General features: G+C 44.8%; 1 protein-coding gene across 1 annotated transcript in view; it reads left to right on the forward strand.

Moving 5' to 3' along the window:
* The window catches only part of b4galt2 (UDP-Gal:betaGlcNAc beta 1,4- galactosyltransferase, polypeptide 2), a gene marked incomplete at its 3' end in the record, with an annotated part of 94,500 nt that overhangs the window by 29,770 nt on the left and 39,116 nt on the right, over positions 1–25,614 (forward strand). The window contains exons 2-3 of the mRNA XM_079751414.1: positions 10,504–10,622; positions 11,941–12,057. Coding sequence (XP_079607540.1) covers positions 10,504–10,622; positions 11,941–12,057 — 236 coding nt within the window. The remainder of the gene's footprint in view (positions 1–10,503; positions 10,623–11,940; positions 12,058–25,614) is intronic.

The following is a 25,614-nucleotide window of genomic DNA, read 5'->3' on the forward strand; positions in this document are numbered from 1 at the left end:
CATGGTAGTACCATAGATGGATTACAAGGTAAATCCATGAGTAGTAATGTAGTACATGAGTAGTACAGTAGCCTATAGTCCTTCCACCTGCTAGATATTTTGCAGCCTCTGGTGTTGATACTTTTTTTCTCACCAGCCCTGTAAGTAGTGTGTGCGTGTTCGGGCGTGTGTATGTGTGCACGCATGGGTGTGCTGTCTACAAAGGTCCACCCAGTTCAAAGATGCATCAAATGTCATTGCATGGGGAGACATGTGACAGTCAGTAAATGGCAGTTTGTAGTTTATACAGGCCTGGCGGCGTGCAAATGATGTGCAAAGTGACAGGAAGAGGCTGGTGAGTAGAAGGGAGACGGCTCGCTCAGGAGCAGCCATCCATCAGGTGGGAAGGGAAGGGCAGGCAGAGCGCTTTGAGCAGTTATGTCTCATAGAAGTTATGGCTGGAGACGGGGAACAGTTTGATGGCTTTTTGCTTACTGTACTGGGGACCTTGCCATTTAAGTGAATTGTCACCGGCAATAGAGGGGGGGAGAGATAAAACAGAGAGAGAGCGAAGGAGAGAGAGAGGGGGCGGGGAGGGGGGTTGAGCGAGAGAGGGAGAGAGAGCGACTGTGAGAGACGCAGGAACATTCGTACCAGTTCAGTGGCCCCTTGCTCACGACACCATGTTAGTGAGATAGATGACACGATTTCCCTCCCTGCCTCCCCCACTCTCAACCGCTTTCTCTTTAATTGCTCGTTCTCTCTCTCTCTCTCTCTCTCTTTCTCTCTCTCTCTCTCGCTCTCTCTCTCTCTGTCTCCCACCAAAGTTCCACCTGTCTGCGTTCATTACGGATCTACATTTTCTCTTTTACGGCTATTACTTCCCCCCCCCTCCTCTCATCCTGTCCGGTCTGCTGTCCCCTAGTGCCCCGCTGACAGTGACAGCGTGTCTGTCTATCTGTCTGTCGGTGGATTCTCCTCCGCCTCCACAGAGCTGTGTTGTCGAGGCCTCTTGAAGCTTCAGTGCAGGGCTCCGACCCCTGTTGGGACAGCCTTTACTGTACTGCACTCCCTCACGGCCCGCCCCCCTAAGCCCCGTCCTGCCTCTTTAATGTACCAGCCCAACGCTGGAGCGGTAGTGGGCCCACTGCAGGATGCGCACTCTTGTTTTTTTGTTTCTTTCAAATCCAGCCCCCCCCATTTTTCACCTTGCTTTCTGTCTGCTTTAAAAATATATATGTATATATATATGCCCCGTCATCGTTTGGGATTCAGCATGTTCAGCGTGTACTGGTGTTATTCAGTTCGTCTTCATTGTTGTGATTATTCCTTCTAACTACTTAGGACTTCGGTTCCTACAAGAACATAGTGCTGGTGCTGTAGTATTAATAGTGTGCAAGGGCCTAGGACTTTAAATGTTTAAGATGTTTGGGGGATTCCAGCCGCCTCTGAGGGTTGTAGCAGTGATGCTGTTTGACACTTTATTAAGGGGATGCGCTGTTGAATAAATAAAGGAGGGAGCTCTAAATAGGCCCATGATTAAATAGTTATATTGTGCCCTCGACTTTCACTTGTTTCATTATAAAGCAGCAAAACACGTGGAACCCAAAATAGGCCGTAATGTGTCCCTTAAACTAATGGTGTCCCTCTAACTGCAATGTTTAGGAAGGTTACTGATGTGAAATTTTAACAGTGCATTGCACTATTTGGGTAAAAGTAATGACTCTTTTTTTTCTATTTTCTTCTTTCTCTTTATTTTTTTCAAGCACATTCTAAAGAATGAACTTGAAAAAAAAAAACTGGATGTCTTTGAAGTAATCAGGTCCCCGTCATTGTGTATGCATATTTATTATTTGTGACTGTGTGATTGGTGAGTATGAGTGTGTGTGTGCACATGTTTGTGTGTGCTGTACCAGTGTGTCTGTAAAAAAATGCCTGCAGGTTTGCTTTATGATCATTCTTGTTTGACGGACTAATCCTTATTGGCAATCACGGAACAGAATCTTTACTTAGCTGACATGCAATTCAAGCAGTATCCACAGATATTGATTGACACAAACTGATTTACCAAACGTCTAGTGGCTTGAGCAAGATGGCACACCCATACCTGCTACTTAAGTCATTTCAGATGTGCGAAATTAAGCCTTGGGTTTTTAAGATGAGCTTGGTTCGGCACACACACAAGGCTTTAATGGTGCTTAACGTTGGGTTCCTCCTATGGTAGCCAGGCCACCGTGGCTCAATGCCGTGCTAGGTACCACTCTTGTTCCATAGTTAGTCCTTAGTCACTTGTTATCTTACACTTAAATCGGGTTTTGGAAGTGAATCTCCAAGAAGGAGAAATTCTGCAGTTAGAAATTCAATGGGCCCTTAATTGTAGTGTGGTAACAATGATGCAACAACCTTTCCTGTGGTGACATTATAGTTAGCATCAATTTCCAGTTGTCCTGATGGAGTTGCAGTAATTTGTCTTTGACTTTGGCTGCCAGCTGTGAAGCCATTCAGAGTGTCGTAATTGTAGTCTAAAATGTCTGAAGTCAGACTTTCTGAGTCGGGAACATAATGGGACATATTGAACGCAAATACAAAGTTCTTTCATTCAAGAAAGAACTTTCATTCAATGCATTTCTTGCCACAGAAGGAAAATTAAAACAGCGTTTTGTGATGAGCTAGTCCTCGAGGTTATCCCTGACCATGCATGTAAACACAGCGATGAATAAATAGGATGCGTTCGCTTTTTTACAATGAAATGCCAGAGAAAACAGGTCTACTGCAACGCACTCCTCATCGGGATCCTTAGCAAGAACATCCAGCAGCTGCAGTACACCCAGAATTGTGCTGCCAGGATCCTGATGAGGCTGCGGAAGTACCACCCCATAACACCCATCCTCAAATCCCTCCGCTGGCTTCCTGTCCAGGACAGGATCGAATTCAAGGTTTCCCTTCTGTCCCACCAGTGCCTCCAAGGAACTCATCACCCCCCCATTCCTCCTCACTTCATCTCCGCTCTGGACAGGCCAACCTCCTCCAGCTTCTGAGGGCAAGGCTCCGAACTATGGGTGGCCGCGCCTTCTTCTCAGCTGCACCCAGTCTGTGGAACGCTCTCCCTGACCCTCTAAGGGCCCCACAGACTGTGGATTGTTTTAAAAAAGGCCTGAAAACCCATCTTTTTAGATGTTTTTCCCCGTTTTTCTTTTTATGCTAGTTTTAAAGTCTTTATGTTGATTTTATCCTTTTTCATGTGCATTGTAGCGCTTTGAGGTCATTGAGTTGATGTGAAGTGCGTTATACATAAAATGTATTATTCATTTCTTAAAACGCCAGAATGGTTGAGTCCATGTTCCAAGTCCAAGCTCCCGCTCGGCCCTGTGTTTGCCAGTCCAGCGGTCCTGCCACCAGCATGTAGCCTCCACCTGGCACCGACCCCACCACCCAGCCACCCCAACATCGTGTTATGCCCCGTGTTGTTGTACAATCACCCGGCCGTGAACTTGGCCTCTGCCTGGCAAAGCATTGTGTTTCTCCACATTATGCACGCTCTTCTGAGAATTATGGCATATCAGGTGTGTGTGTGTGTGTATATGTGTGGGTGTGGGTGTGTGTGTGTGTGTGTGTATATGTGTGGTTGTGGGTGTGGGTGTGTGTGTGTGTGTGAGAGAGAGAGTTTGAGCGAGCCAACTAGCACAGTATTGTGCCAGCTGAATAGGGGCAGTAAGTCCCATTGCTGGATGTGCACAAACACACACACACACAAACACACACACACACACACACACACACACACACACATACACACATATAGCGCAAACACACAAAATCACTCACACACAATCATACAGCGTTTACACACGCAGACCCACACATATTGGCATATGCCACTGATTGAGCCTGACGGTTTCATAGCTACAGCCAGATTCGATTTCATGTAATAGAGTGAACAAACCCAAATTGTGCCAAATTCAGTATCAAGGGACACCCACAAACAAACACACGCACGCACATAGCTTTGTTAGTGCTGTTGGCCATACATTACTATGGATGGCTTAATCCTACACTAACAGCATACTGATAATCTATGGTCCAATAATTATGTCTCTCTTATCTATGGCCTCAAAGAAACTAAATAACTATACGAGTTTACGCTAACGGCTTTGCATTAAACCATTATGCCCATTCATTAAATATTCATCCAGACTTCTAGACAACTGTCTGTGCTAAAAGGGTTGAAGGTTTATCAGCCGTGTGCTCCACAAGGTACAAGGTTTTATTAACAGCTGATTAATACCTACTTCTGTGACATTAAAGGGGACGAATTGGGCAATTAAGATCACAAACGATCGACTGTCTGTGGCCGTCTCTACCAGATAATCCTTTGATTGCTCTGTGTTTTGAAACGGACCACTCCTTTATCACGGCACAGCGCGTTTCAGAGCGAGAACCTGACAGGCAGTACTTATCTATTCAAATATGAACCTGATCTAATCTAATCTATTTTAATCTCATCTAATCTAATCAAACCAACCCTAATCTGTCTTAATCCGACGCGCGGGGGGGGGGGGGGGTTGAGAAGGCTGCAGATTCGGGGGCTCTGGACCCGGTCGCTGGAACATGTTCAGCGGGCTCTTGTTGGGGTGTTCACACCCTCTCCTCCATCTCTCTCCATCTCCCACCGAGCTGTTGCTCTGTGTCTAAGGACGCTCCCTCCCGCCTCCTCCATCTCTTCTTTTGTATCTTTGTTTCTTTGCTGGCACCAGTCTCTTTACCCTATCTCTCTTACCTGTTAGCTTGTCGGTTTATTTCCGTTCCTTCATTCACTCTTGTTTTCATTCCTCTGTTCGTTCATTTAGTTTCGTTCATTCTTTCTTTCGGTCTTTCCTAATTTCTTCCTTTCTTTCTCCTAAACTGGGTTTCCTCTTCTGTGCCGCTTCTCCAAGTGTCCTTAAGCTGCACCCTCCCATCCTCACTGTCTTTTGCTCCGTCGCTTTCTCTCTTTATGTTCTTATGTTCCTTGCTTCTCCATCTGCTTAACACCGCCCCCCCCCCCCTCAAAGTCTTCCATCCAAATACAAAATCACACACACTATAAACGTCCTGTACAGATGGACGGAGGCCAGGCGGTGCTTCTCGCAGTGTGTAACAGGGTTTGTATACACAGGAGCCAGTGTTGAATTCAATCCAATCACCCATATGATCAATGGACCCTTTTTTCAGGTCGTAAAACTGTTGGAGTGCTTGAAATTATTCCGCAGCCCGTCTCGTGAGAACCTATCCGTGATTCACCGCGGTCTGACGGCTGGTTGTGTAGTGTTAGACGTGGTTTACCGCACAGCCTTAAGCACACCGAAGAGGGTGGTGACAAATAAAGGTGGTGCCACAGTGAAACTGGTCCCCTGGAAACACACTAGGGCTAGCAATATAAGTTTATGCATTTTATGAAATCCAAAACAAAGTGCACTTCGCATATACTGTACATTACGTTTTATTTTTCAAAAATCTGTGTATTGCAGTTTCCGGCAGCTTTCATATTATACTTTGTCCATCGGTAGCTTTGTTGTTTTACTAATGTATGAGCTGACTGAAGTATTGATTTCTTCCTCCTGGCATGTTAGCTCTACATGCACGTGGGTTAGCCCTTAGCTCTCCTCGTACCTCTCTCCACATGTTACGTCCACATGTGTTTGACCACTCAAGCGCGATGATTCGATTGAACTTTTGTGTATCGTGCTGTAAATAGATCTCAACTTTCTGCCTCGTTGGATTTAAATGGACACACACGCAAACAAACCCACAAATGCATGTCTGCAATCACACACGCGCACACACACACACACACACACACACACACTGACACTGACACTGACACTGACACAGCCACACTCACAAACACACAGACAGAAACACAGTGCACAGCCTTCCATGCTTGAATGCAGTCTTTGATAATCACTAATTATTGTGCACGGCCAGCAATACAAGCACGCTGCTTCAGAGAGAGAGCAGGAAGGAGGAGAGCTGCAGGAACCACAGTCTGACGGAGCAACGAAGTGAGAAATAGAGATGGTGGATTAGAAGGGACAGAATGAGACAAAGACAGAGAGCGATAGGAGGCGGTGTTGGGGAGTGGTGCGAGTTTTGCAATTAGGTAGCTGGCTGCCTCAGGTTGTTCGATGGGTAGTTTTGTCTTTCTCACTTATAACTGAAATCTCTTCTTTCTTCCCCGCAATGCTATGCCTTCTCTCTCTGTTGCTCTGTCTTTTTGTCTCTCCGTCTCTCTCTCTCTCTCTCTCTCTCTCTCTCTATCTCTCGCTCACTATCTCTCTCTCTCGCTTGTTGTCTCTCTCCGCCTCCCAACTCTTTCTCTCTCTCTCTCTCTCTCTCTCTCTCTCTCTCTCTCTCTCTCTCTCTCTCTCTCTCTCTCTCTCTATCTCTCTCTCTCTCTCTGTCGCTATCTCTCGCTCACTATCTCTCTCTCTCGCTTGTTGTCTCTCTCCCCCTCCCAACTCTTTCTTTCTCTCTCTCTCTCTCTTTCTCTCTCTCTCTCTCTCTCTCTCTCTCTCTCTCTCTCTCTCTCACAGTTCAATTCAAGAATACGATAAGCAATTATGGGCAATATTTGTGCAGTTGTATGGATTAGAGATAGAGAGAGCCAATGAGACTCTGGAAGTCTCCATCGTCACAAGGCAGAGTCAGTGAAAGGCATTGGTCGGACTGCTCTGTTCCTTCAGTCTCCCACTGCACTTTTGTGTCTTCACTTTTTTTTCCTGCTATTGTTCTCTATTCCCCCATCATTTGTGTTCATAAACATCATGTGACTCAGAACATGAACCGTGAAGCCTTTCTCATGTTGTTGCGTCATTAAAGTGGTGTGACTGATGTCCAAGTCACTGACCCTACAGAAAGATGTCAGTTTTTTTTTTTTTTCCCGGCAAACCCTGTTGGGTTTGTGTCATCTGTGTCCCCTGGGAAACGCTGCTAGAGAGAGAGAGAGAGAGAGAGAGAGAGAGAGAGAGAGAGAGAGAAAGAGAGAGAGAGAGAGAGAGAAAGAGAGAGAGAGAGATTAACCCATCATTTGTGTTCATAAACATCATTCGACTCAGAGAGAGGGGGGGGAGAGAGAGGGTGGGGGGGGGGAGGGGGAGAAAGAGAGAGAGAGAGGATATGTGCGGTAACCAGAGAGGTAAAGATACATGTGTTAGATACCAGACTAAATATGGTTTTGCAATAAAGACTGTCTCCATTACAGCCAATGGGCTGCAGCAGCCTTGTTAAACATACCTGAAAGGAAAGAAAATCCTTTAAGTTCTTTTTGCTTTTTGGATTAAAATGGCTTCTTTTTTTTTTTTTAAGAAGCCATACAACATCGTGTTCTAATAAACACTCCAACAAACATGTCCCCATCCTTAGTAAATCCAATATGCAAACGAATCAGCGGAGTCCCGTGTGTGTGTGTGTGTGTGTTTCTTTTTACGTGGGTGAATGTGTGACACACAAGTGTTTGTGGCTTCACTTCAGTGTGAAGGAGTCGGCCGCGGCAGGCCGGAGATTAAGATGTCATTGATTATGTCTCAACCCGGAGAAGGATTAAACTCCTAGCTTCCTGGGGGGGGTGGTCTCCGGTGGGCCGCAGCTCTGTCCAGAGACTCACCACTGAGGTGGAATATCTCAGGTTTCACTAAGCAAAACACAGCCGCCTTATTGTAATGTATTTTTCCATTTTTACCTTCCGAGGAATAGTACCGCATGGACGGCATCGCAGCGTGACGCCACAATAATCGACACCTGGCAGCAAACCTGTAGTTGACCAAACCAGAAGATCCTGTTCTCCACGTCGGAACTCATAAATAGCAACCATGACAACAGCGTTACTGCACCAACCAGGCTTGGATGTGGCACACACAGGTCAGGGCTTTGATTCCCAGTGGAGCCCTCCTCGGTGGAACTAAGTGCTGTGGGGCCTGTCAAGCCCTGGCCACTAAAAGCTAGCCGCACATTAGAACACAGCTTTTTTTTTTTTTCTTATTTTTGTTATTCAGTACCTTTTAATAGACAGGTTGTAAAAGCAGTATGTTTTTTTTCTCTATTTTTTCTCTATTCTGTGTACTATATTTATATTTAATATTATTAATATATAAATATATATATATATATTTCTTTTTGCGGGGTAATTAATCGTAAGATTATAAGCAATAGTCTGTGAATTCTAAAGGCTTGATTCATTGAGTTTCAGCCTCTTGTATGACTAGGGTCTGTATTTAATATTCAAGTGTTTATCCATCGGTCTATTAGGGGCAAGCTGAAGGAGGCAGACTAGTGAAAGGCCACTTAATTCCAGGTCCAGACCAGAGCTCACCCTATGAAGGACCGCCTCTCTTCATCCTAACCCTGCCTGGAAGAGAGTTTCTTACCCCTCCTACGTTGCTGTTCTAACCGTTAGACGGACAGACACCCAGCAGGAAGGATGAAATGTGTAGCTCCCTGAGCCGATCTTAGCCCGATAGGACTGGTGTTGGAGGTGGTCAGAGGGGGTCCGTTTCAGATTCCGACCCCGTGGCTTGATGGAGACATTATGCATTATGAGCATGTTAACCTCGTTGGCATCGATCACAGCGCGGCGTGGTGATGATGGGTGGGGCTTGGGCTGCACCACACATCAGCTCACACATCAATGCTACCTGGGTCATTAGCTCCTGAATACTCCTTGACTCCTTCTGCACTACGACGCCCACATGCACACAGACACACACAAGCACACACACAAGCACTCACACACACACACACACACACACTGCGCACACACACTTGCTTATGAAACACACTGCGCACACATTGTTTACTTGTGATGAGGAATGCTCATTTTATTGAAGCTAAGACCTTCGTCATCGACTAAATCTCTTCAGTCAGGCTCCTCTGCATTGTTGTTTCCAGTCAAAAGAGGATGTATCATGTTTGCTTTAGCAAGCCCAACGTCCCTGGGAAGTTATGGCCAATTTGATGTGTCAATTATAAGATGACGTGTTTGTAGACACATGGAGCCCTAATCTTCACTCTTTTAAGAGAGGTTGTTTCTATAATACTGACCATACTGCAATGAAGTCATTGTAGTTGAGGCCGGCTCAGTGTCTCAAGCCACTACACACTAAACACTACACACTAAACACTACACACACACACTACACACAAAGGCGCTGCACCTTGTGGTGACCCGGGTTCGATTCCCACCTGCGCCTCTCCTGAACTACAGGTCTTTCCTTCTCTCCTTCGAACCCACTTTGCTGTCCAGTATTCACTGTCCCTGTCCATAAAGCGACGCAATCCCATAATAAAGATACAAGCGTACCAAAAGCTGTCATAGGTGTCATATACACAGTTCTATTCTAGTGCTTCTGTTTGTGTTAAAGCGCAGGATGATGAAATCTTTTAGACATCTTAAGCTAATGAAGTACTTGGCAACAGAAGAACTCATTAAGGTGATGGTGGATTTGCTATAATGGCAAACCGGCGCTTCCTGGTTTTGACAGCTGGGATGACATTTAATTGATCCCTTTCCAGATGTCTCATGGAGAACTTTATCACCAGTTACACATGTTGTGGAAAATGGAATATACTTTTTATTGTGTTCAAATTTGTCCTATATGTTTTTCTTACTACTTCTAAGTGTTAGTCGTAAAATGTATAAAAGATGCCAAGCTTATGTTGTAGTTTGAGGCTCAGGTTCACTCCACGGCTGTAAACGTCTAGCATGCGGGGATGTTGTTAACCCCGGTACGAGATCTTTATGATCAGCACTAAGTACTTGGACAGCGCCAACATTTACTATCACATTCTGAAGTGTCAAAGCATTATATTCAAAGACAGGCATAAACATATATAGCACATACACACTACAAACAAGCCCACACACACACAAAGACACATGGGAACTTCGAAACACCCTCATAAACACATCTGGGCAGCTGTGAATTCCGCCGAGACTATGATAGATGTATGGCAGAACAACACATGGCAAGGTTTTCGCTTCTGAGCTGCATAATTACACTTCATGTTGTGTTTCCTCTGACTAACTTCAAAGTCTGTGTTTTTATTTATCCTTTTTTTCTTCTTGAGGAATTTATATTTCTGTGAGGCCCTGTGCATCTCATTAAACACTGTGTTATGCAAAGCGGGTCCCCTCGGAACCATTATTTTCGCAAGCATCGCTTACATGCACACACACATTTACTTTGATGCTTAAGTAACTCTCCCTCTGCCTCTTTGTCTGTGTCTCTGTCTGTGTCTCTCTCTGTCTTTGTCTACCCTCTCCATCCCTCTCCAAATACTTCTCCTTCATCCGCTACCCCAACCTCCATCCCTTAACTCCTTTCATCCACATCCTATTCCTATTTATTCATTTACAATTATTTGGGTTCTTTTTCTCCCCTCTATACACTTTGTATTGTTCCGCTGCGGTTCCTCCAGCCCAACCACCCCCCTCCTCCCTCTCCTCTGACTCTTGGTTGATCTGTCAATCTCCCCTCTCTGCGTCCCCAGTGGGCCGTCTGCTGATAGAGTTCAGCTCCCAGATGACCATGGAGCGCGTGCAGAAGGAGAACCCCAACGTGACGGACGGCGGACGCTACACACCCCCCGACTGTCGGCCCAGATGGAAGGTCTGTCTGTCTGTCTGTCTGTCCCTCCCTCCCTCTATTTGTCTTATCTGGCTAACCGTCTGTCCGTCCATCTTGGCGTCTAGCAGTTTGTCTGTCTGTCTGTCTGTCTGTCTGTCTGTCTGTCTGTCTGTCCCACCCTCTATTTGTCTATCTTGCTTACTGTCTGTCTCTGTCTGTCTCCTTGTCTGTCCCTCTATCTTGGCGTCTAGCAGTTTGTCTGGCTGTCCTGCTCTCTGTCTGGCTTGCTGTCTGTCTGTCTGTCCTTCTGGATGGCTGTCTGGCTGTCTAGCTGTTTCTTCTGGTTGTCTGTTTATCTGGCTTCCTGTCTGGCTAGCCATCTGTCTGTCTGTCTAGTTGGCTGTCTAGCTGTCTAGTAGGTGTCCGTCTGTCTGTCCAGTTGGCTCTCTGTTCTGTCTGGTTGGCTGTCTGCCTTTCTGTGTATGTTTTCCTCTGTTTGTCTGGCTGTCTGGATGTCTACCAGTGTAGGTCTTGATTTTCGACCCCTAGGAGGCGATCACACAGAGGCACGTCCCTAGAAGTGTGTCACCAGCCAGACTGATGTTTTCTTCCGGTATGGCGAGCACGCCGTCGCTTCTCTCTTGCGCCGCACACCGCACATTTCTAGCGTTTTTTAAGACGTGTAAAAAAGTTTCAGTATTCTCAACTTTTCAGCACAAGGTACGTCAGTGTATAACTTGGCCTCGGCCGCCAATCAAATCAAGAATGTGACGGGCTTTGCTACTTCACCACTGCCGTTTTGTTGCCACAGCAACAGCCAAACCAACCGACCGACAATGGCGAATGTGGATGCAAATGGATTTTCCCCCGTCCTCACCCAGTAGCAAAGCAAACAAAGGCAAGACTTTGGAGTCTGATTGCATCCATTTATTTTCCTGCTAATCACATTTAATGGGCCGGTTGGCCACGCAGTCCCTCTCCAGAGGCACAGCATTCAGTTCAGCCCGACACGCTCTGCCAAGGTGTCTTGTGTTTTTTGAAGGGTTCGCGTATCTAGTGATGCGCCTCTCTGTGATCTCCCTTTTAGTCCATCAGATATTAGAGGTTTATGGAATTGCGCATTTTGGTGTTTAAAAACACTTCAGAATCAAAGCTTTTTGAAACAAAGTCAAGGGGGAAGAGGGAAGTACACATCCATATGTGTCCGAATGTGTGTGTGTGTGTGTGTGTCCGTGTGTGTTTTTCTTTGTATGTGTGTGTGTCCATGCGTCTGTATGTGTCTGCTTTTGCTTGTGACTGCATGTGTTTGTATGTGTGTTAAAAAGTTCACTTCCTGGGTCTGTGCCTGCTGCTGTTCCAGGTTGCCATCATCATTCCGTTCCGTCACCGAGACAACCATCTGAAGTACTGGCTCCACTACCTGCACCCCATACTCAGACGGCAGAAGATCCACTACGGCATCTACATCATCAACCAGGTAAACCAAGCCTGCCCTGTGTCAGTTATTCTCTCTCGCGCACTCTCTCTCTCTCTCTCTCTCTCTCTCTCTCTCTCTCTCTGTCTCTCTCTCGCGCTCTCTCTCTGTCTCTGTCTCTGTCTCTGTCTCTCTCTCTCTCTCTCTCTCTCTCTCTCTCTCTCCCCTCTGTTGTGACTCTACCTCTGTTTTTCTCCCTAGTGTATGTCAGTGAATCCAAGTGGCCTCCATGTTACCCTGTATTTCTGGCAGCTTAAGTCTGTAATGTACTGACACTTTTGCCTCCGGGGACCTGATCTGGGTTTGGATTTCCCAGTGCAATAGATTTCCCAGTGTGCCACTTGAAATGCACGTTTATAAGCAGTGTACTGTTTTGAATGTATGTGTACGTCTGGTGAATGCATGTGTTTGTTTGCTATGTAAGATAATGTGTTTGTGTGATATCTTTGTGTGTGTGTGTGTGTGTGTGTGTGTGTGTGTGTGTGTGTGTGTGTGTGTGTGTCAGGGTGCTTTAATGCACTATGGGATTTGGGGGTGGTGTTTTGCGTTTGCACGGGAACCAGATGGCTCACGTTTAAATTGCTATGCAGATAAGGTGTGGTTGCACTCCCATGCAAAGGGATTTCTGTTTCTACAAGATAGACCGACCAATCACAACCGTTTATCTACAATGAGTCTGGATAAATACGATGAGGGTGAGTGCCATAGAGAGAGGCATTTTCAACACCAACAAAGATTTCTGCCGCTGATGTAGAACGGTTTGTTTATTCCGCTGTCGAGACAGGTTTAAGCGACAATATATTCACACTAAATGAAGAACAGACGTTTGAACTTGAAGCTTTGGTTGAGAAGAAGATGTCTTTTTTGTGTCCAGATGCATGTTGGTCTGTGCCTGTTGGTGACGCCCCTTGGAAATTGAAAATGAACAGAGAGGTTCCAGATTAATTGCAGTTTGCAATTCGTCTAGCAATGCCAGGCTAGTTTTTTGGATGTGTACTCTACTCTGCTATTGGATGTGAGTTGTGTGTACATAACTGCTGTGCTGGTATAGTTTTTTGTTGTTGGTGTGTGTGTTTGTGGGTGTGAGCTCTTTACTCTTTTATAGGATGTAAATATGTGTGTGTGTGTGTGTGTGTGTGTGTGTGTGTGTGTGTGTGTGTGTGTGTGTGTGTGTGTGTGAGTGTTCAGACACGCTTTTTTATTGCGTAGTATTGTGTGTAATGTAAAGTCATGTGAATGAGCACGTGTTTGTGATCTTTGCTATACGATATGGGTATGTGTGTGCATTACTGTGATGGTGAACCAGTGTGTGTGTGTGTGTGTGTGTGTGTGTGTGTTATTGGATGTAAGAGTGTGTTTGTACATAACTGTTCTGTTAAATGCGAGTGTGTGTGTGTGTGTGTGTGTGTGTGTGTGTGTGTGTGTGTGTGTGTGTGTGTGTGTGTGTGTGTGTGTGTGTGTGTGTGTGTGTGCGTGTGTGCGTGTGTGTGTGCTGCTGAGTTCATTTCTCTACCATCATTGGTAATGAGCTCTTCTCGGTGCCCGTTCAGTCCCCTGTGGCCCGTGAGCCACAGCTTAATCGCTCCCTCCACGGAAAAGACGTTTGGTTCCGCCTGCTCTAGGGGCCTCCACTTCTGATATGGTTATGTTCCAATATTTAACTCGCTCTCTATATCTCCCTCTTTCTTACCTTATCGCTCTCTTTCTCAATTTCTCTCTCCCTCTCCGTTGCTCCTTCTCTTCCCTCTTTCTTGCTCTCTATCTATCCTTCTCCCCTTCTTGCTCCCTCTCTCAATATCTTGCTCCTTTTACCCCTCTCTCTCTATCACCCCCTCTTTATTTCCATATCTCTGTCCCTCTCTTTTTATCGCTGCCTCTTCCCCCCCCCTCTCTCTCCTTTTCACTTCCTCTCTCTCCATCACTCTCTCTCTTGCTCTCTACCTAGTTCTCTCTATCATTTGCTCTCTCTTCTCTCCACCTTTATGTATAAAACGATCCACTAGCAACTCTCAGAGCATGGTGATTTGCATTTCAATTGCAAAACCATAATCCAGTTTATGTGCAACGTGAGGTGTGATGAGGATGAACCTATAAAAGATAATGAATTTGCCAGAGATTATAGTTTATAGGGCCCAACAATGGCCACAGAAATAAGTTGTGATTATTTTCCTTATGACTGGACATACAGTTTCTTCCTTCCAGTTAAAAGGGAGCTTAAGATAATTAAATTTACATATCTGTCTTTTCTCGCATATGTATGTGTGGGGTTTTTATGTAGGCTACTATATGCAGCTCTATTTACTGTATCTTTGGGTCAAGTGTGTTGACCCCTACTTCAGCTCTTCATTTGCACGGAGCAATGTCAATCAAAAAGGGATAAGCAAGCAAAACTGAACACAGGATATATTAAAAAGTTGAAAAAGCTAAAAAGTTGAAAAAGCACACACCTTTTTCATTGTGCTGAAAGAAAAATACCGATTTTTTTTGAGTATGCTTTAAGTATTGAGTAGTGTAGCGCCATTTAAACAATACCAAACTTCATACACCCCTTACCTCTGACTTTATGTCATTTTTGTCTGGACCAAAATGTGGTCTTGTAGAAATCCTTTACCTCAGTTGAAATGTCAACAGCCGCTGTTCCTACATGATGTATTGGTTCAGAGGGCTACGTTATGCAGTCAGTTATGTCCCTGTCTTCTAAACTAGTGACAAAGTGTTTGTCTTGTACACTCTCTGTGTTACTGTCAAACAGATTTTGAATCACACCAACGGACAGGCCTGGCGCCGCACATAAAGGGCAGCTCCGCCTCAGTCTGTCGATAAAAGAGGCACTGTCCTCTGAAGTGCTGACTTTATCTTCCTCCCTTTCCGTCGTATCATATGAATGTTGAAGAACATAAAGGAGGATATCCTTATAGCTATAGAAATGCTATCTCTCTTGTCATCCATGCATGGATCACATTTGTGCTTGGCTTAATATTTCACTTCACACTAAATATGTTAATAGTTTCGCATTGTTGGAATTTAAAAGCATCCCGCAGATATTCTTACCAGACACCAGCCTGTCCTCGCGAGATAAACAGGGAGATGAACAGAAGTCTCCAGATCTAAAGTTCCGATGCTGTTGGTCACAGTCGGCTTGGCTTACAACAATACGTCTTCATTGTACCTTCAGGGGATTCAGTCTCATCACCCTTACACTCTCCGATTGACAGTTCCTCCACACGGTCATTCATAATAACAACCAATGTACTTGTACCCATTGGACGCGTGCGCCGTTCATCGCAGATCTGCTCTCCTGACGGTGTTTGCGGACGAGCGGGAGGAATCCGGGACCGGTTCGGCTGGTTCGACAGACGGAGTGAACCACTAAAGTGTGTGTTCAGGCGGGGCGGACAGGGGCGCCCGGAGGTTGGTGGAGGCAGGGGGGTGGGGGGCGCCGGGTGAGGGAGCGAGGGCAGAGCAGACGCAGGAACCAACGCTTAAGCGAGTGGAAAAACAAACCGACCCGAGCGACAGTAGTGCAATTTTGAGGAGGCTCCGGCATGATTGGCCTCTGAAACCTTTCCTTCCTGAGGCTGCCTGAGGGAGTACAGGCCCGGGTATGGGGCGTTGTTCACATCGCGCTCGCTCAAGTGTCTAATACTGGATGTGGGGGGTAGCGGTGGTGACAGTGGTGGTGGAGGAAGAGGAGGATGAGACAGAGGAGACGAGGTCACCAGCAGGGAGAGGTCATCAAGAGAGGACGAGTATCCCATCTCGGGAACGCCTTCTGCATGCGTGCCCTTTGATGTCTTGTCTTTATGTTCCTGTAACAGGGTTAGATGACGAACACACAGTGCACGCACACAAACACAATGCTAAGAGTAACCCCAAAAGAGGTTTATTACACGACACTCTAGGAAGCACAAACGTCTGGGGAATGGACGGTGCCAGAGGTCGAGGATACCTTTCTCAACGTATCCATTCCAATTGTCTCATCCGACAAAGGGCGCAGTGTCGTTTCCTCTGAAGATTTGTACCTCTCTTTGAAAGTTGTTATTCTATCAGCCAACGATGCAGAAGCCGAGCGACAAGGGGAAGGGGAAAATGTAGGCAGGGCCTTTTTTGACATTGCCTCAGTGAGGGGAGCCCGCAGAGACTGAGGCTACCTCTTTGTGTGTCCTCCCCCTCCTGCCAGGGACCAGAGCCAAGGTTTGGCTGTTGGCTGTCAGCTCATCGTGTCAACCGGAGACCCGCCCAGAGACACAGAGAGGACAGTCAGATAGAGACCCACAGACAGACAGACAGACAGACAGACAGACAGACAGACAGACAGACAGACAGACAGACTGGTGTTCAAGAGGAAAAGGGGATTGAAGGGAGAAGGAAAGGAATATGAAGAGTGTAAGGAAGAAAAAGAAAGAAATACTGAAAGAAAGAAAAACAAATGAAACAGGGAGAGGGTTAGTTGAATGAAAGAGGAAGGTTTAACGGGAGAATGAATGAATTATATTTATTGAATCGTTTGTTTTTTTTTACCATGTAGAGGTCAAAGTTGAATTGAAGTGAAACATTGAAATGCATTCAATTTCATCAGATAACTGTTGATAACCCTGAATGATTCCCTAGCCAGTCAATGTCAATGTTCATTCAATGTTTTTTCTGCATTTTAGATGCTTCACTCTTTGTATTATCCATGTATTTTCATACAGGGTTAATTGGGGTCAGTTACATTTCTATTGTGAAAGACCTCTTTCTCCAGTTGACAGATAAATGGGATAGTTCTTGTTCTATGGGTACGCACATTGATGTAAGCTAGGGTAGGCAATGTGGAGTAGCCAGCAAGGCTGGCTCGATTCTGAAAGTATCCAATAAAAATACACATGACCATCTCGCTATCTTAAGCAATAGCACTACCGAGCGTTGTGGAAAAATGTATACATTGTAGGGGTGTCCTCATTGTAGTCTTATCTGATTCGTCAGACCAGACCCATCTTCGACTGATCGTCCAATCATATATGATATTTTTTCTAACATATGCAGCTCAATGATGCCTCAAGTGACCGACCACCTCCACAAACAAATGTACTTTTAACAATATGACCACAATTGTAATTTGACAGTAAAGATAGGCTCCTATTAGCCTTATATACTATACTATGGACTAATATAATATACTGTAATTAATATAATAATTCTTTGAAATCAAACTGATAACGCACAGTATTTATTTCCAATCATGCATAGATAAGGAGAATGTAGAATACTGCCCATTTCAATTTAGGAGAATGAATGAATGTATTAATATGTGTTTAAAGCAATCCAATCATTTTATTTGGGTGAATGAAATGGTTCAATGGATTATTGGATCTTTAGAGGCCTGCAACAGCTGCAGATACCAGATTTGTGGCTCATTCTTTCAGATCATTTGATTTATTTATCATTAAAATATTTTTTAAAATCTTGACAAAAAAAAGCTTCTAAACTAAATAGCTTACCCTAGATTTAATTCTATAGATATAATTAATAATATATATCCAACCCATCAAACCCAAGTTATAACTAATCCCATCCATCCGACCATAAACGACCCCTTCTTCCACACTGCTCAGTCAAACCCAAAACGATTAATGCTTGGATTGCATTGTATAGAGTTCATTTAGCATTTTAATGGAAATGGAAAAAGATCAGAATACAGTAAAAGTAAAAAGTAACCCTTGACATTGAAGGTACAGAAAGGATTCAGCGTTCTACCAATATTTTTGCAATTGTTTGTGAGGCCAAACCATGGGAATGTTACACACTCTGTCAACAAAAATGTTTTCGTACATGGCAAAAAGGTTTTTTTTTCATATCTCCATCCACTGCTTCTTTTATCTGAAGCGCAGTGGCTTAAGTAACAAAATAATATGTAAAAGGATGTTGCACACTTACCTTTTCTGGGCTCTCTGCAATCTCCTGCTGCTCATTATTCACACTGCTGTAATGAGGTTTCCAGACACTGTTTAGAAAGACTATGCTGGTAAAATACCAACCTCAGATGCAAATCATGAAATAATTATAAGCAATTCAAATGATCTGGTCATATTTTCTCACCAATACTGATCACGTCTAATGGCCTGACCCATGTTTAATTAGATTAGTACAGTTAGAGGCGATTGAATGTTCGTTTCTGGACATATTGTATACAAAGAGATGTTATTTCCTATCCCTGTTTACTGTGGCTTGGTTTCTGCATTGATTATATATTCCATTCTGAACTGAACTGAACAAAGACCTCTTTGTTATAACAGCCATTATTTTCTTATCACGTAGTGAAAGAGGTCAGTCCCCTAGAAAGATATCCATGCATATATAGGCACAAACCTCTTAGGATAAATGCTTTTTTTTATAACTTTCTCTCCCTCACCCATGTCCATTGCTCTCTCGCTCTCACTGTCGCACTCTCTCTCGTTCATTCGCTCTCTGTCTACATCTCTCTCCGCCCATGTCTCTCTCTCATTATACCGTGCTGCGAGTCTCTTTTATGATGTTAATCTTCTGCAATCACAAATCGACTATGAGCGGGAAAAGACAAAATGCCTGCTGTTGACCGTGGTAGAGAATATTGATCTCACGATTAGCCACAACTCCCTTGCTCTCTCTCTCCCTTTCATTCTTTCGCTCTCTATCTCTCTATCTCTCTCCCTTCCCCTTCCCCTTCCGTTCCTTATTTCTGCCCGTTTTTTGTGGAATAAAGTAATGGCCTCATTTGTGGCCCCAGAGCCGGTCTGGTGTGAGGTGCAAAGTGGTGGTTGGTGCCAGCCGGCTGTTTATGATGAATTATAGATTCTGAATCTTCTATTCTTCTCCCCTTCCTGTTTCTCCACTCTTTTTCTCCCCACTCTTCATGCCCTCTCCACTCCTGTCATCTCCTCGCTCCTCTCCTCTCCTCTCCTCTCCTCTCCTCTCCTCTCCTCTCCTCTCCGTGTCACTCCTCGTCGCTCCCTGCTCCCCTCACCTCATTTGCGTCCTCATCTCTTCCATTATGCGCCGCCCAGACTCACTCTTTTGTTTGCACGCCCTCATCACATCCCCTCTGGAAGACGGCAGCAGGTAGAGAGAGCAGGGGCGGCCCGTGCCTCCTAGAAACAGGCAGTGTGTGCTCGACTGCTTATCGTCTTAACGTACGCAGTCAATTGGAGTCTTACAAAGTGTGTAATTCGATGGAACACACAGGCAGCATGAGTCAATACTGCACTCACTTTGAAGTTGGCGTCTACTAATCAATGGTTTCACTTGCACAATGAGTTTCTGCAAGTCCAATGCAAAAAAACGAATATGTAGTAATACGTTGCTCTATATTTTGGCTAGCTTCATGCTATAGCATGCCCATCTAGTACTAGCTCTATAGTATTGCCCTGGCTTTCCAGCATTGTAATGCTAGCTCTATGGTATAGCCCTGGCTCTTAAGCATGCAAAGGTAATGCTAGCTCTATACTATTGCCCTGGCTCTAAAGCAAGCATATGTAATACTAGCTATGTGGTATAGCCCTGGCTCTATAGCATATAGCTCTGCCGCTATTGTACAATACATTTCTACAAGCAGTAGCACGGTCGATGGTTAGATACTTTCTTAGGCTATGTCGTGGCAGAAGATGGAAGCAAGATATTCAGATATTCGATAGCAATGAAATGGAAATAATTGACAAGTACTCTGTAATACTGCGGCTCCATCATAGCAAAATCAAAGATGTTCGTTTGAGGGACAGTTGTACACACACACACACAAACACACAAACACACACACAAGCAGACAACTAAGTCTTTATAATTTAGCATGGCACCATTTGTCATGAAGGAATCCAAGCATATTAGCTGTGCGTCTTTCCTTGAATAAAGGGCAAAAGTCATTGGATGCGTAGTGCCACGTGGAATTGACATTTAAGTGTTGCATAATTTAATGGAATTTTCCCCCCTTGGATTTGGATCCACTTAATCATGCGTAAACTGCATTAAGAGTTTATGAGGGAATATATTCTTTATTTAGCTATGTTCCGACCATTCCATTGCATTAAATTCATGTTGTTAAGGACAGAATATGTTTTTAACATCCGCATCTTGGACTTTGGATGGTCACCATTTGAATATCTGTCGGCAGCGACATTGAGAGTTGTTGAGTGTGTTGTCGTCGGTAAAGCGGTTTTCTTCCTTTTCCATGAGATATTGCAGTTGGTCACAGCGCAGCATTGGACCACCTTCACCCCATTTGTTTTGCCGCCTTCGATCCGGCGTACGCAATGGTGTGATCCAAGGGCGGCTGCGTCTCCTCTCCACTCGTCCCTGTGGTTCAGAGGCTCAGCCTGCAGGTGACCTGGGTGGTTCTTCCAGTTCACAACACATGGTCCGGACCCTTCCGGCAATGTGGATCATCTTCTTTTTGCGATGTAGCGTGATTCAGTGTGTGTAATTCAGTTATATGTTGTTCAAATCTTCAAAAACAAGCCATGCCCTTACCCAGCTGAGCTTAATCATCACCACGCTCGCGGCTTCCTTATTCTAATGATGGATGTTTTTTGTTGCACTCAATCAAAGGCTCGTTCCCGCATGTTTTGAATTAATTGGGTTGATAGGCTTGTTTTTTTGTGCCCAGCAACAGTTTTATGTCCATTTATTAAATCCTTCCCAAATGCATCTCTAGTGGTAAAAGCCATTTAAAAGCTCCCCAATGATTGGGTTCCCCAATCATTGTTTCCATACTAGTCCTTCAACCGAGATTTTAACTTTCAAACTCAATTCAACTTTAAGTAAAAAAAATGCTGTCTGAGTGGAGTTGTGCGACCCACACAAGATGGATCCCATGGCTTTGGCTGTGATCCATCTGCTCCTGTGTGGACCTTAATGTGACGCCATCGACCCAAAACCAAGAATGCTATGTTTCCTCCGCACCTTCAATAGGAGCACACGGCTCCATATATCAGGGAGACCCGGGCTGGGTGTCGACTGTTGCAGTCTATAATAGATAGAGGGGCTTCCAAAGCCCTTTAAATGCACAGCTGTTATACAGTTTAAAGAGATGGCGTTCCGGCGTTATCCCTTCAAACTGTATTAGAGTAATTGGGTCAGGCTGCCAAAGGCTAACAGCTACCTGGATGCAGGGGGTCTGTATCAATTGGCTTGGAGATGAACTAGGTAGCGATAGCCGGCGTTGCCGCGGGTGATGGTGGTGGTAGATCCATCACCTTGGTGTTGATGTTTGAGTGCACCTCTACTGAGCCTTAGCGTTAAAGAGCTGCTCTTTCTCTGGTTTACTTCCCCGATCTTCCCCGTGGCACAGGAGCGTCTCCCCCTCTGCAGAGTTGTTGGGGTATGCCGTTCTCCCCTATGTTTTGTTGTCCTATTGCTTTCCTACCTGAATTATAGACCTGAATTATAGACCTGAATTATACTGTACACATTTGTGGGAAAGGAGGTGTGTTATTAGAGAGAGACAGAGTGAGAGAGCGATACAGAGAGAGAGATAGAGAGATAGAGAGATAGAGGGAGAGGGGGAGAGAGAGAAGGTGTGAATGCAATCTGGGTAGATGTAGCCGGGCGCAGGCTCAGTGTGAGGCAAAGAGCGAACGTGAAGAGGGATCTGAGGGATTCCTGACAGGAAGTTTAGAGCGGCGACAGCCTGGCGTCATCCTCACAGCGAGAGGACCTGTCGCCGACACGCAGGCCTCACATGCCGGCTAGCATCGTGACACAGACAAGTTTCCTCTATGTTCGCATGACTGTGCTGTACTCAAAATTGTCAACATCCCCCCCCCCCCCACAAACCCCTTGACGTCTCTCACTCCCCCCCCCATCCCCAACATTTGCAATTCATCTTTTCTTTGCAGCTCAATGTTTACAGAAAGTGCACCCATGGCTTAATAATAATAACGCTGCATGCGGCGGTAGGGATTACCAGCTGGGACGCTGGCGTGATGTAATACACGCTGTAGTGAGCCGTAAGGCAGGCAGAAATATAATGGGAGAAGGGAGAGGGTACAGTTATTGTACAGAAAATTGCTTCAAAATGGAGCCCATTTATCATGGTTTCTATCTAATGGCTGCGGAGAGTGTCGCTGTGTGGAGTGGAGAAGGTCTGCAGGGGGTGCGGGAAGGCGAGGCGGACAACAATAAAATCCTGTATCTTTGGATTCCTGTGTTATTAGAGAAGGCTATTACCAAGCCCATCCTACCTGCATCGTCTCCCTCTCTCCCCCCCTCTCTCTCTCTCTCTCTCCGTCTTCCTTGAGCAGTGCTGGAACCCGGCTTATGGCGGGAAATTACAGCAGAGGAACGTGTGTACCGTTCCTCATAGCAGGAACCATTGCAGAAATAGAAGTGGCCAACTCAGTCTGCATGTGAAAGTATGAAAAAGTGACTTGTGAACACGGTAAAATATAGTTGGAGCTGAAGCATGTTATGATTCAAAATGCATTATAGATTTGTTTTGTCGTACACTGAGCTCGAATGTCGATTAAAAAGTATCAAAACGCAGCAGTCTCCTGGATTGAACAATCCCTTATACTGGTTAAGTCTACGCCCTAACCCTATCAGCTGTCTACTGCCCTTGAAACACGCAGAAAGGATAACAACTAAAATATTGAACTACTCGGGCTGAGATGGCGACTCGCACAAACTAGGTAGGCCTGGGATAAAGCCGCATATGAAATCTGTGGGAAGCGGAACCAAAATCAATACCCGCAAAAGGTTTCTCCCGGAAAATTATAACTATTGATCTGGTGAAAGTGGATCTGATATTGGTCTTGTCGAGGTCTTAGTAACAGGAAATGCGCTGGCCGTACTCAAGGGGGCCATGGTCCAATATAAGCCGGCCATCTTATGTAGCCTGTAAACAACATTAGGGGAGGGCCAAGGGCGGGCGGGCATCACTTCTTATTCGCCCCCTGGTGAGCGACGTCCATCTCTGTGGGACCCCGACCCTTATAGGTTTCCGTGTTCAGCGTCCTCCCTCTCGCCGCGGAGTGTGTCAGGTGACACACCTTCTCTATGTGGACACCTTGAACTTCAATAGATGTTTTTGATATCAGCAGGTAGTTCTGAGCCTAGGCTTTCGGAATTCAAGCAGTCGTGTATCTGGTATCTTAAGTAAATATTATTTTCCTTTTCACCAAGAGGAAAGGCCTCTCGGTGAAGAAACCATCCCATAAAAATATGATTCATGTTTTTGCCTCATTGCTCGGCCATGTTTTTCTGTTGGTTGGATGAGTTAATGTTTTTATTCTTTTTATTTGGTTAGAACCCATGATGTCTGAAGTTTGAGTCAGAAGTTTTAAGAGAATATGTTATTCCTTAAAATTGTAGCTTTTATCGTAGTGACTTTTGCTATTAGGAATGCGCTAACTATATCATCATTTGTCAACCATGCAAGGCAACAACCAGCTCGTCAGGAGCCCTTTAGGTTAGATGTCTTGCTTTTTACATCATCAACGCTCAACTAGGGGGTGCCGGGCATCGAACTAGCAACCTTCCGGTTAAAAGTCAACCCACTCTACCTTGAGCTGCTGCCGCCTTGTTATCTTAATATATACATCTAAAGAAGATTAGAAAGGTTGTTGCTTATGCCTCAGCTAAGCTTTGGATCCCTACCAGAGTCCGAAATGTTGGTTTCGGACACTTTGGATATCAGCAGTCAAATGCAAATTATCACCAAGAATTTATCAACCACACCCATTTCGAAAAGACTCGGAAGGTTAGTTTAACAACACAGCATTAATTCAATCCCTGAGAGATATCGAAAGTAAATTTGAAGGAGACACATTTCAGTACTTAACGTCCCACCATTGCCCCCCTCTTGTTAAATCCACTGAGATAAAGAGCTTGGCCATTGCTAAATATGCTCTGTGGAAGGAGAGCTTAGATTCAACGTTAGCCTTCTCCGTAGCTCACCCGCCTTCTGTAATATGTGCTTATTCTGTATTTTGCTTTAAAACATAAAAAGACAGCTTCTCTTATGCTTTAATTATAAGAAGACCTCGGGTCGATCGTATTACTACAGGCATTCAAACTTGAAATGCTTTATCTGTAATATTTAATGTTAAACTTTAACGTGGGAAATCCCACTTATCGGATTACTACTTGCAACAACATGACAATCAAAGAAATTAACATGGTTAAGTATGGGTACTAAATGCTAATTATACTTTATAGATATTTATCAATGTTATTAAACAAAAAACATACTATAAAACTATTATCCACCCCTTTTTTGATTGGATATTTTGTTGACAACCTGTGTTTGGGGTTGAGACTGCATATAACCAATATGTCTTTAGAGAATATTCCAGAAAGAGAGTAAACCAGCTCTGTTCAGTTATACTGATGATGGTAAAACCAAACTTGGGCAGTTGTCGGCTCAAAATAAACAAAGTCCAACCCATGATTATCCACAAAATCTAAAGTGACCTTGTTGTTGTTGATGTTGATGCTGTTGTCCTTCTAAGTTTCAGTTTTGCTCAATTAAATGACTTGTCTTCTGCGTCCAGCACCTAATTTGATATCTATATTTGTGGGAAGCTGAGAAGAGAGGTGTCAACATCCATGTAAGTTGCCGGTTCCCCTATGCCGGCTGCAAAACAATGTCACACAGAGTAGTTGTGTGAGCTTTCAAGTGCTTTCAATGAAATGCAATACTGCTTTGTTTTCATTATTATTATTGTTAACGGCGTGATCTGGCACAGGAAGGCCCCACGGAAACAATAGGTTCACAACAACAACAGTGTCCTGAATTAAATGTGGTGACACATGCAGCTACGCTGCATACTCAAATGCGTACTCAAATGTGCTTCAGGTCAGACCTCATCGATGAGCTCATTGCTTGTGTTCCGTGGGCTCCTCGCAGTTCATCCGCGACATCAATTTCTCTGTAACCTCACACATGTTTTTATGAAAAAACAATCCATGCAGATACAAGTACAGGCAGATGGTTGCAAATTAACGATTCCACAATTGCGAGGTTGCCTCTTGATCGCAGTCCAAGAATCCCCCATGCAGGCGCCGGTGGGGAATGAATCTTTGGTGTACTTTCCACTTGATTAAATCTCACACACACACACACACACACAAATACACTAATACATACATACACACACACACACACTAATACACAAACACACACACACTAATGCTCCCACGCATGCACATACACACACATACACCGACACTAATACACACACTAACACACACACACAGGCATTCACCAGGTGTGAAAGCAGCTTGAAAACATAAGGGGTTGAATAACCCTGATGTTGTGCTTGTGAATTATTAATCCAATCAAATGGCAGACATTTCCATATCGCGTGTCTCTTTCCGGCGGCGGGGAAGTGCACATCCGTCACCGGCCCCGCTCCAACCATGAGGCCGCTCGCCATTCATTTCTATCAGGGCAAACCATTTGTTCCTTGATTACAGTTCTTCTTTAATTTCACATATTTGATCCCAGTCCATTTCACACTTTATGTGTCCCTCCACAGTTAAACAGAAATTTGGCCATAACCGCAATTGGCAATTACCGCCGCGGTGTCGGAATGTGCCGAATCGTGATGA

Source organism: Pollachius pollachius, assembly GCF_949987615.1.
Source record: "Pollachius pollachius genome assembly, chromosome: 14".
NCBI lineage: Eukaryota > Metazoa > Chordata > Actinopteri > Gadiformes > Gadidae > Pollachius > Pollachius pollachius.